A 12,793-nucleotide genomic window follows, 5' to 3' on the forward strand; every position below is an offset into this window, starting at 1 on the left:
TCATGCTGGGTAAGGTGGAGGGTCAGAGAAAAAGAGGAAGACCCCCAACGAGATGGATCAGCCAGGTGGCATCATTGATGGCGTCAAGTTTGGTGGCGGTAGTGAGGTTGGCCCAGGATCGGACATTGTTTTGTTCTGCTGTGCATGGGGTCGCTATGAGTCGGTTCTGACTCGATGGCACCTGACAACAAGTAACACAGAAAAAAACAAAACAGATAAAGGATATCATTACAGAAAACAATGTACAGTACTCTTCATTTGCAATATTGAGTGGATTATTAACATACTTGAAAATTTTTTAATTGTGTAGAAATACACACATCATAAAATTGGTTTCATTCTGACCATTTAGAAATGTATAATTAAATGGTATTAAGTATACTCACAATCTGCTACAGCCATTTCAGTCTCTACTTCCAGAACTTTTTTTATCACCCCGAATAGGACCATAAAACAGGAAACCCCCATTCCCCTCTTTAACCTCAAATGTATTTTTTTGTCTCTGTTTGCCTCTTCTACATTTTTTTTTAAGTGGATTCATGGCATACATTTGTGTCTGACTTATTTCACTTAGCATAATATTTTTAAGGCTCATCCTTATTGTGACATATAGCAGATCTTAGGTTTTCTTTATATATATTTATATATATATGTGTGTGTGTGTATATATATATAAATTTTCTTTTTTTTTTTAGTCCATCACTTAATGGAACTTTTGACTGCTGTAAGCATTGGTGGGCAAGTCTCTGTTAAGTTCCTATTTCCCATTCTTTTGAGTATTAAGATCACGTTTGAAAGGTTTTTTGAAAAGATACACAATACCATCTTCTATAATTGGCGAATGGGCACCTGCTGCTCCTTGGAAACCTTATACAGGGTTGCTATGGGTTGGAATCGACTCGATGGCTCTTGACAACAACAACAACAATAGTGACGATGGAAGTATAAGTTGACACCCCCTTTTAAGAAAAATATGTAGTCAGTTTTGAAAGTATTTAGATTTTTGACTCTGACTCTGTTTTGAGAGAGTCATTTGGGATATGCATGAAAATATAGCTCCCAGATTATTTTGTTGTTGCTGTGAAGTTGGTTCTGACTCATAGTGACCCTATATAGGGTTTCTGAGGAGCAGCTGGTGAGTGTGAACCACTGACCAGTGCTATTTTTAGGATGGATGATTGGAACCACTAGTATTTTCAGTAGTGTTGAAAATATAAACACATTATAATATGAGGACCCTCAAAAAGTTTGTGTAAAAATTCTATTAGCTTTCATCCTATATTTTTTTCTCACAAATTTGGAACCAAAGACAGCGGAATTTTTCCATGAATGTTTTGAAACCCCCTTGTATATAGCCACATAATGGAGTATTACAAGGATCAGTCCAAACGTATTGCTTCTAGTTTAAACAAGCAATAGGTTTATTCCAGACAAAACCGGTTTAAACACATCTCTGTGATGACTGGATGGCTACAGGCAGATTCTCTCACTAACACACTTGCCTGAATCTCGCTAGGGTGCCTTCAACAACAACAAAAGGTCTAGTCCAAACAGGGGCTTGGGAGGGGATCTGCTGGGCAGTTCAATTCAAGGCAGAGAGCTTAGCTCCAGGTCATGGGTACTGTGGTATAGGACTCCAAAGGGGTCATCTTGACACTGCATTTGTGGGGGTCATTACAAAGAAGGTTTACGAAAATGGCATTGGTGAGTAAAACTCCGGGAAAGTTGCCCCAAGGCCTCTCTTTTCACCATGGCTGTGCACTGGCTCGCTCTTCCAGGGTAACAAGGGCTGTGCTGAGAGAATTGTATTGGGAACTACTCTCTCCAGTGTCATCCCTGATCTTTCCCTTTCACAATTCTTTTTGTTCCTAAACCTAATAGAACACTTAAAAGGAACATGCTTTGGGTCCTTGAGTGTGCCCAAACTGCCATGTTAATGTGGTGTACAATGATGAGTTTAGAGGTGTGCGGGGGAGGGTTGTGGTTGTTGCTAAGTACCCTGTACGGGGCTTCCAAGGCTGTAAATCTTTACGGGAGAACGCCTCATCTTCCTCCCGGGGACCTGCTTGCTGGTAGTTTTGAACTGCTGACCTTGAGGTTGGCAGCCTGACTCGTAACCACTACCCTACCAGAGCTCTTTCACCGATGGAAACACCACCTTCAGAAGTGTGTAGACCTAGATGGGGAGGAGATGTCGAGATACAATAGCACCACATTTTGATATTTTTGTTTAATAACGGTTTACAGATTTCTGTAGCAATGTTTTTTACTACCCTCTCATGTACTTGTTTTTAAAGACTGTTCAATATTATAGGAATATGCCTGGTTAAAGTGACTAAGTAGTATACTCACTTAAATAGGATTCCAGTTGTGTAGCCATGTGGAAATACTTGAGCTGTGGGCCCCAGTCCTTCTGCAGGATGGATGCTTTCATTCCCCCAGTTTCTGAGACTGTGAGAATTACCTTGCCCAAGAGTTCCCCCTTCCTTTGGGAGGTTCATCCTAGCTCCCGATCACCTCTGATGCTGCAGCTCCTCTGCCCCATCCTGCTGCCCGCAAGCTCTTCCAGGGTTACTCAGTCAGAGACCTCCCTAGTAAGCCTGCATGCTAAATTTGGAGCTGGTTTCTTGGAGGAATTATCCCTACACAGGATTACAAAGATGATCTGTTTTCTTTCTTATGAATTCTTTATTTTCTTCTGTTTCAAAGCTGGGGCAAAAACTATTTAGAAGGATGGATACCTTTTAAACAATGGGGGCTCTTCTTCTGTCTTTCCTGACTTAAGGCCAGAAAGTAGTAACTTCACCGGGTTCTGCATTATCTTATCGAGACAGGTTGTGATTGTTGTTGTTAAGTGATGTCGAGTCGGTTCTGACTCATAGCGACCCTGTTTAGGGTTTCCAAGGGGCGGCTGGTAAGTATGAACCACCGATCTTGTGGTTCAAACCAACCTTGCGTCCGGTGCTTTATCCCACTGTGCCACACCAGGACTCCATTGAGACAGGTAAAGTGTTTGATTTTTAATTCATCCCGCAGAAATGGTGCTTTAAAAATCTGTATAGACCGATATGTTTTCTGTTTGTATTTCAGTGTAAAGAACTGGCCAAGTCCAAGGCAGAAGTAGCCTGCATTGCAGTCTATGAAACAGACGTATTTGTCGTTGGAACTGAGAGAGGACGTGCTTTCGTCAACACCAGGAAGGATTTTCAGAAAGATTTTGTAAAATACTGTATGCATTTCATTTTTATCTTTTGTCTTTCATAAATCTTAAGACTAAATATTCATGGGTAAGACATGCTATATGTAGTTTCTTCTAAATCAGAAAAAGAATTTATGCTAAGTAATACTTTTGGAAATTTCCATGTTCAGATTTCCAAAGTGAATCACCGAAATGATACTGAATAAATAAGAGGAAATACTGAAGAACTTAACAAAAATGTTCAATAGTTATTGTACCAAGCCCCTGGCATGATATTGATTGGTGGAAAACATTAGTGAGAAGGTAGGGAAATTAGGATAGTTGGCTTAAATGTTCATAGTCAGATACATCTCTTCTCTGCTTGATACTTGAAAACAAGTTTTTGTGTAAATAAAAAAAATCTTTTTATTGTAAATTGAGTGAAGGTTTACAGAGCAGATCATCAGTTTTACAATCAACAAATCATTTACTTTGCTTCATTACTGTGATTATGCAGATAATTTTTTAAGGCATTATAAAAAGTTAAATCGGTTTCCCACTATTCAGTGTGACAGACTAGTCAAAAATCTTGAGGGAAAATTGGGATCTTTCCACTGGGAGAATTGGAGAGCTTATTTGACCTTTGAACAAAATAGAAAAATGTGGTATGCTTAATCAATAGGCTTTATACTAAGTAGTCCCTCAATGATACAGCATTATGCTGAACATGGAACAAAAACTAAATGGATAGACATATTTATAGGCACAGAATACATGTATCTCTAAGATTCAAGATAAAACCTCCAGTATCATTAGAATCAGTTCATGAGAAATTGAGTGAATGAAAATTGTTCCGTTAATTTCTATATCTAATTCAAAAAATGTTTTATTGTGAATTATGTGATAGTTTACATGGGAGAACACATTGCCATGGTTACAATCCCTTCCATGCATCATCAACCAGCCAAAGGGCGTACCCTGCAAGCCTCACCCTGGGTCGTCAGCACACAGCCCCCCTCCCTCTCTGGGTCTAACGTCCCCAGCCGTTCCATCTCTTCACGTAATTTTCTCTACCTCCATCTTTGGTGTCACTGGATATCTGGGTAGGGTCCTGCTCTCCACTCTTCTCCCCTGATGGTCCCAGGGACCTCTGTTCCGAGACTGCAAAATCAATCACTTCCCTCCTTTTGCTACAAAATGTCTACCTTTACATTTCCAGCACTCACAATCAGTCCTGATAACAATTATTCACTATTGTATCATAAGAGACTTATCCACATCTCCTTTCATCAGCCCCGCCCAGACAGGCTTTCCACTAACCTTCCTCTGCGCCCTCTGGATCTAGACTCCATGTTGAAAGTTTGTAAGCCAGGCCTTTGTAGCCCCATCTCATTTTGGGTAGCCAACTTGGAAGTTGCCCATCTCTGTCTACTCTGTATATGGAGGGGGTGGGAATGATCTCGTTATAGAGATTAGTTCCCTCTTTTGAGCTTCTAATTTTGTTTTTAATCCTTACTTTAAAAAATCTACGTACTTAACACTTCCCAGTTGTATTCCTTGTTTCCTCCAGCTCTAAAACAGTCATTTAAGGTTTATGGCAGCAGATAAAACACACCAATATTTCTTACTAAGTTTAAGGTCTTGGTAATATTTGCATATTTGAGTTTGTACTAATAATTGTATTTTGGTTTTGTGTATGTGGACTGCTGTCTCTCCCGTGAATACTGTCCTCCCAGCTGTTTTCATTTTCCTCTATGTCACAGTTAACTTAATCAGAGGGAAATGGGCACCGTTGGGAATTGGAGTCCCTGCCTGTTGATTACATACTTTCTTTTATATACCAATAGCTTTATGCTATCAAGAATGATCTTTAGATACACATCTGAAGTATTTTTTAAATAATATTTCATTGTGTTTAAAATAGAAGTTTGCACAGTAAATTAGGTTCTCAGTGAACAGTTGTTACACAAATTATTCAGTGATGCTGGTTATATATTTTTTTACAAAATGTCTTTATTTTCGTTCATTTCATACTGGTTGTACCATTTCTAGTACTCTAGTTTCCCTGACCTTCTTATCTTTACTGTAGAAATAATTTTTGACCATTTGGTTGCCTATAGGTGGCTTTTTAAAGGAACTCATAACTCACGAATTGGTTGGTTGGTTATGTGCTGTGGAGTTGGTTCTGACTCTTAGCGACCCTGTTCGGGGTTCTGAGGCTATAAATCTTTATAGGAGCAGAAAGCCTCCTCTTTCTCCTGCAGAACAACTGGTAGTTTCAAACTGCTTGACCTTGAGGTTTAGCAGCCCAACTCGTAATGACTACGCTACCAGAGCTTCTTATATAGTACTTCTTAATGTTGAGTCATTCTGTTACATAGATAAAAGTAACCTCAAGGAATAATTTCAGTTTAAGGTTTAAAGAGTATCTCAGGGTAACAATCTCAGGGAGTCCTGTAGCCTCAGTCTCTGCAGTAAGTCTGGGCTTTTTAGGTATTTGAGATATGTTCCACATTCCCCCTATTTTGTCAGGATCCATCTATTGTGGTCTTGGTCCTGTAGTTTACGCAGACTGTTAGTCTTGTAGGCAGTTTTCTTCTCCCAGTCTTTGGTTGTCTTTTTTCTCTTCTCTGAATGAGGAGGTTGTTGTTGTTGTTGTTGGTGGTGGTCCTGACTCATAGCGACCCTGCATCGGGTTTCTGAAGTTGTAAATCTTTACGGGAACAGAAAGCCTCATCTTTTTCCTTTGGAACCGCTGGTAGTTTTGAACTGCTGACCTTGAGGTTAGCAGCCCGACTTGTAACCACTTCGCTACCAGAGCTCCTTCTGTCCGAGTAGAGATCCATAATTATATCTTAGATGTCCACTTGCAACCTTGGAAGGTCTGACACTACTTACCACTTTGGATATTGAACATAAATTTTTTCTTTTGTGGGATGAGGTGGGATTGGGGGTGGATAGGAGTAAGAAATATGGCTCCTCCTAGATAGGCAAGGCCTAGGACTTCAAGTAGGTTTAAGGTTCAGGTTAGGAGTAACGCTTGGTCTAGTTTTAAGGTTACAGTTAGGTTTATTTTTATTTTTTAAAATCAACTTGATTTCTGTTTCATTTGGAAGTTCTGTAACTGCATTATTTCCTCATTTTACTTTTTTGTTGCTGTTGTCTTTGCAAACTGGTATGTCTGGTTCCACGTTTTCAGTTTTGTTGCTTTGTTTTACTTTGAATACTTCAGTGATACTCTCGTGTATGTGAGTCTCAGGTTGTCTGCTGTTGTTGGTCCCCTGTCCACAGAACGCCCTTTAATATTTTTTGTAAGGTCGGTATGGGTTTTGCAAGTTTTTTTAATTTCTGGAAATGTCCTAATTTCGTCATCATGTTTGATTCTTGGCAGTTACTTTATTTCTGAGTTTTAGATATGTCACCTCATTGTCTTCTTGCCTGCATGATCTCTACGGAGAAATCAGAGCTTAGTCTTATTAGTTCTCCTAAGCTGCTCCCAGGATTCTTTCCTTGTCTTTGATTTTGAAAAGTTTGATTTGTCTTGATGATTTTCTTTTGGGGTCTCTCCTGTTTGGAGTTTAATTTCTTGAATGGCTGTCTTCTCCTCTTTAATGTTAGGGGAGTTTTCTTCCAACCACTCTTGGACAATGTTCTCTATGAGTATTTTTGTCCCTTCCTGTTTTGGAATCCCAGTCATATTATCCTCTTGATAGGATCCCCTGCTAATCTTAGACTTTCTTCAGATGTTTTTATTCTTATCCTGATGGTTCCTCTCAAAAATGAGTATTGAGAAATTGGTCTTCAAGCTCAGTAATTTGGCCTTCCACTGATTCACTTCTACTTTTTTGCCTTTTCAGTGCACTGTTTTTGAAGTGTTAGTATTATTCTTCAGGCTTTCTAGGTGCTGTCTTTGTGTGGTTTCCAGTTTTTCATTTATTTCATCAGATTGTATTCTTCTTGTTTTTGTCAATCTTTGTTTCAATCTGTGAAGGTGCCTAAATAGCATTCTTTTAATTCCTTATCAAGTAGTTCTTATACTATTTCTGGAATTGTAGTTTCTGACTCTGTATTTTGGTCACATGGTTGATACATTCTGTCTTGTTTCTTCACGTAGGCTGAAATTGTCTGTGTTCTCCAAGACATGTAGTGTCATATTTGTATTGAGTTGATGATTGTGTATTGTGTACTCAGGCACTCCCGCCTGGCTCCTGGTGGATGTAGTAGAGACTGGAAGTGAACACAATCCTCTGTTCACTATTTGTGTAGCATAGTTCAGGGCAGGTTTACGCACCTACTGAAGCAAAGGTGGTACTCCCTGGGCCTGACGCCAGTCAGAGCCGAGGCTGCACAGGAAGTGGATGCCACGGGCTGCTTAGTTGGTGATGGATAAGGGAGAACTGCATCCCTTTGGCCTCTGACCCCCAGACATGTCCTGTGCTTGCCTGACAGTGTATCGACAGCCACTGCTGAAGCACTAGCTGCCAATCCCTTCCATGCCAGCTGACAGCCCACCTGTTGTCCTTCTCTCGCACTCCTTCTGTTTAGCGTCCTCTTTCAGTTAGCTCTCAGTCCACCTTTCTGTCTTTTCCTCGGGTGCTCAGGCTTCCAGGATCACCACCTGCATCTGTTTCACTTGGTCTCCCCTTGTCCTTGTGGTAGAGGAGGTTTGGCCCAATGCAACTGCCTGCTCCATCATCTTGTCCCGGAACTGAATGCGAACTTTATAACGATACCATGTGTGAACTGTCCCATGAGCCTATGGTCTTGAGCCTTCAAACCCTGAAGACACAGCTTGTGAGGTGCTTGGCTATGTCTAATATGCAGCTGTGCATCCTGTGTGTATTGTAAGAGGGGGCTTCACAAAGGTAGTGGAAACTGCCATTATCTTTTCATTCTGTTGTCCACTAACTTTTGACTATATGCGTATATACATGTACAAACATACCTGTCTGTACATTTTCCTATAGATACATATACATTTATACCCGTCCATGTGTATGCCCATGTATTTGTATCCATACATGTATGTGCCTATACACATATTTGTGTAACCATGCACATAGGTTTTGGTTGTTGGAACATTGTATTTGTCATATCCTTTACTAGAAAGGTCTTCTTTTCTTGGGTGCTTCTTAGTGACATCACTCACCTTGGTCAAGCTGTATGCATGTCGCCCACGTTCAGTGCTGCCTTTCACACAACTAAAAAAGATCCCTGGTGTAGCAACGATTAAAGCGCTCGGCTTTAAGGTTAACTTTGAGCCCACCAGCCCTTGTGTCTGGAACAAGATGTCACAGTCTGCTCTCATGAAGATTTACAGCCTGGGAGACCTATCAGACTTCAGAGCAGACAGCTGGGTTGGGTTGGGTTTACTATCTTGAGTTCCCCCCACTCCCTCTCCACCCTCCCCCTCCCCCCAGAGTCTTAGGAAAATGTGCTCGTGTTGTGATTGACGTACTTCACACAGCATAACGTCCTCCAGTTTCATCTACATCAGAAGATGTTTTGAGAACTGCTCATTACTCTTCATGGCTGTATGCATGTTGCACAGTTTATCTAGTCTCTTGTCTTTGGACCCTTTGGTGGTTTCCATCTATTGGGTGTTGTGAATAGTACTGCAGTGAACATGGGTGTTTACATGGCTGTCTGTGTGTCTCTTGTCAGAGCTCTAGGGCATATACCTAGGAGTGGGCTTGCTGGGTCATAAGGTAGTTCTGTTCAGCTTGTTTTGAGGAAGCACCATATGTTTTCCATAGCCGTTGTGCACCATGTTACAATCCCACCAATAACCAAATAAGGGTTGTTCCATTCTCCCAGCATTTGGTTTTTTCTTTTCTTTTAAACCAGTGCCATTTTTGCAGGGTTTAAGTGGTATGTCATTACAGTTTTGTTGTTTTTCTTTTCTTTTTTTGTTTTTTGTTTAAGTTTTATATATTTTGTTGTTGAGAATATACACAGCACACTGTACACCAATTCAGCCGCTTCTAACATAGCTACAAATAACACTGTCATGTGACATTGATCATATTCTTCGAGTTATACAGCCGTTTCCAGTCTCCTCTTCTAAGTTGTTCCTCCCTAATTACCATGTTCTAACTGCCCCTGTGGTTCCCATCTCATTTAAGGATATGCAGTTGTTGGTTTGGTAGATAACCCTTAAAGAGCAGAATGCTCACGGCAGGCCTTTTTTATGAGTTAAGATGGCTTCAGGGGATATGTTTGGTGTAAGGTTTAAAGGTTATCTCACATCACCCTTTGGCTCTAGAAAGTAGTAGAGTACAAGAACTTGAAATTCTGTTCTGAGCACCATCCCACTTTTCGGTTCTCATGGTGCAAAGGGAGCAATTATTTATGAAGGCCGTTAGCTACACATTCCAGCTTCTCCTCTGCCTGACTCTCGTCTTCCTCTATTGCTCCAGGTGAATAGAGACCAGTTGTACTTATAAGCTTTTAAGACCCCAGGCATGACACAATGAACTAGGTAGTGGAACCTCCCTCCACCACCACCCACTGCCACCCCGTGTAGGGTTTCCAAGGCTGTAAATCTAAACAGGAGCAGAAGGCCTCTTCTTGCTTTTGCTGAGCTGCTGGTAGATTCAGACTGCTGACCTTGTAGTTAGCAGCCCACTGTGTAACCCTCTGTGCCACCAGGGCTCCTTAGGGGGTGAAACCGAAGTGCTGAACACATTAGTTGGCTGGTGAACTAGGAAGTCTCATGATGCCCTGAGCCTAAACCCCAAGCTGCGCAACCAAATAGCCGGAGGGTTGTCTGGTTGTCTGTAATTAGTCTCAGTAACGACTCTTTAAAACTGTTTCTTTGCCGTTGTAAGTACTATGAAACTCCAAGAAGTTTGTGGGCAAAACCCACTATCTTTTAATTCAGTTTTTCCATAAACTTTTTGTTATCATTCAACTTTTGCCAATGCATCTTTTTGTAGGTGTACAACTTACTGGCAGCAGTGATATCAATCAGTTGTGCAGTCCTACCTTTGTTGTTGTTAAGTGCCGCTGAGTCAGTTCCGACCCATAGCAACCCTGTATAGGGCTCCTGAGGAGTGGCTGGTGAGCTTGAACCGCTGACCTTGCGGTTCAAACTGACACTGCAGTCCAGCACATTATCCTACAGTATCACCCCAACCCTACCCGTACTCAGTGCGATTCTCCATCACTGGTGACAGTCCTTCCCCTTCTCCCTTTCATCATGGTAACCACTGATGAACTTTGCTCTCTCCACATTGGCCTTTTCATGTCTTTCTATACGTGAGGTCATACAGTATCTTGCTCCTTCATGATAAGCTTATGTTGCTATGCATAATGTCTCTAAAGCCATGTATCCTGGAGCATGTACCTAGATCTCAGCTCTCCTGTCACCTGTCCTCAGCTGTCCCATTGTTTACATGTACCACATTTTGTTCGTGAGTCGACCTTTGATGGTCGTTTAGGCTGTTTCTACCTCTTGGCTATTGTGGACATTGGTGGATAGCCTCTGTTTGAGTGTCTGCTTTGAAATCCTTTGGGCAGGGTCAGCACTGAATTGCTAATTGCAAGGCTTGCAGTTCAAATCCATCAGCTGCTCTTCAGAAACCCTCTCCAGGGTCACTGTGAGTTAGAACTGGCTCAGTGACACTTGAAACAACAGTCAGCTATGAGGCCCACCAGCCGTTTTCCTGATCACAGAAACGATGAGTCAGAATTGTCTGAACAGCAGCGGGTTGGGCTTTAGTGGGGGTGTACTGGTGTCTCAGTGTGGTTCTGATTTGTATCTCTGATGGTTAATGAAGCTGAGCATCTCATCATGGGTTTGGTGGTCATTTGAATGTCCTCTCTGTGAACCGAGAGAAGGTTTACAGAGCAGATCCGGTTTCCATTCAGCAGTTCATCCTTAGCAAGTTTGTTTGACTTTATTGATGGCAGTCCCCACAATGTGCATCACTTACCCAGTTCTTCCCTGTGTTTCCCCTTTCTGTTTTTCCTCCTTTTGTAATCTTTGTGTAAGCATTTTGGGTAAATGATGGCCTTTTGATGTCAGATGGTTAATGATTGTAATGAGTGTGGCCTTCCTAGTGCCATTGTCCCTCTGGTAGGTCTATTGATTAGCTGAAAAATGAGCCAAGGGGATGGCTCAGGGCTCTGGTCTGGGGTTCTACCAGTCTTTATCCATCCCGTATCCTTGGTCTTTATGATTTTGCATTTTGTTTCACATATGATAGATCCAGAGCACTTGGTGTAATGGTGATTATTAAATGATTCTTGTTGGATAGATGGGTTCCAAAGGTACTCTCTCAGTTGGTAGCTTGCCTTTTTACTTTTTTTTTTTGTAAATGCTCTTCATAAACAAAGTTTACATTTTCATGAAGTTCCATTTATTGATTTTGTTTCTTACTGTTTGTGTTTTTGTTATTAGATGATCTGATCATTGTAGTTTTGATTCCTCTCTCTCTAAGGATCCCTTTGAAGTCCCTGTGTGGCTCTGTAGGATAGGCACTGGAGTGCTAGCTGCAAGGTTGGTGGTTCAAACCCACCAGCCGACTCCATGGCACTTAAGAACAACACCACGAAGGAGCCCTTGGTGACACTGGAGGTTAGGTGTTGGGCTGCTAACCTCAAGGCCAGTGGTTCAAACCCATCAACTACTCCTCAGGAAAAAGATGACGTTGTCTGCCCCCCTTTAAAGATTTATAGTCTCAAAAACCCTATATAGGGCATTGTGAGCCAGCATCAACCTTCAGCAGTAGGGTTGGTATTTTGGAATGGTTTATTAAGGATCCCTGATGGTGCAGTGGTTAGAATGCTTGGCTGCTAACCTCTCAGTTGGTGGTTCGAGTCCATGGGAGAAAGCTGTGGCAGTCTGTTTCCATAACGATTCCCAGCATTGTAGACTCCGTGGTGCAGCTCGGTTCTGTCCCTTGGGGTTGCTGTAAGATGAAATTAACTCCGTCTCCATGGCTTAGTGACTAGCGATTGCAGGCATTTTTTCGTGTGCGTGTTGGCTGTTAGGCTGTCTTCTCTGATGAAGTGTCTATTCATACTTCTGTCGGGTTTTTCATTGGCTTATCTTTTTGTTGTTGCGCTGTTCTACTTGTAGACATTAGAGCCTTATATCAGATACATTGTTCCTAAACATTTTTTCCATGTCTGTGAGTTGTCTTTTTAGGAAGTTCCAAAAAAAAAAAAACCCAACACAGTTGTCTTCTTTTATTTGTGCACTGATAATCCTTTTTTAAAAAACGAGGCCCCATAGCTTTGTCCCTTTCTTATCCTCTACTAATTTTGGTCTTAGATCCATTTTTGAGTTACTTACTGTGTATGGTGTGAGTTATAGGTTCTGTTTTTTCTTGTGTGTGTGCAATGGAAACCCAGTTTTGCTAGCACCGTTTTTAAAGAACCTTTCGTCCACACTGGATGGACTTTGACCCCGTGTCAAAACTTACCTTCACATAGATGCTTTGGAGTTACTTCTGGATTCTCATTCTGGTCCATTGGTCTATGTGTCTGTCACTGAACTAGTCCCAGGTTGTTTGGGTTTGTATGACCCTACGTTGTAGCTAATTTTAATAATTAAGTTTTCAACCCATTGTATCTAAAACATTATCATTCCAACACATAATCAATATG

General features: G+C 41.4%; 1 protein-coding gene across 5 annotated transcripts in view; it reads left to right on the plus strand.

Annotated features, from left to right (window-relative positions):
• Positions 1–12,793, plus strand: part of GTF2I (general transcription factor IIi) — a 97,599-nt gene that overhangs the window by 5,807 nt on the left and 78,999 nt on the right. For all 5 annotated transcript variants that reach the window (XM_006859709.1, XM_006859711.1, XM_006859712.1 and 2 more), the window contains exon 2: positions 3,091–3,229. In XM_006859709.1, the coding sequence (XP_006859771.1) occupies positions 3,091–3,229 (139 nt within the window). The remainder of the gene's footprint in view (positions 1–3,090; positions 3,230–12,793) is intronic.

Source organism: Chrysochloris asiatica, unplaced genomic scaffold, assembly GCF_000296735.1.
Source record: "Chrysochloris asiatica unplaced genomic scaffold, ChrAsi1.0 scaffold00034, whole genome shotgun sequence".
NCBI lineage: Eukaryota > Metazoa > Chordata > Mammalia > Afrosoricida > Chrysochloridae > Chrysochloris > Chrysochloris asiatica.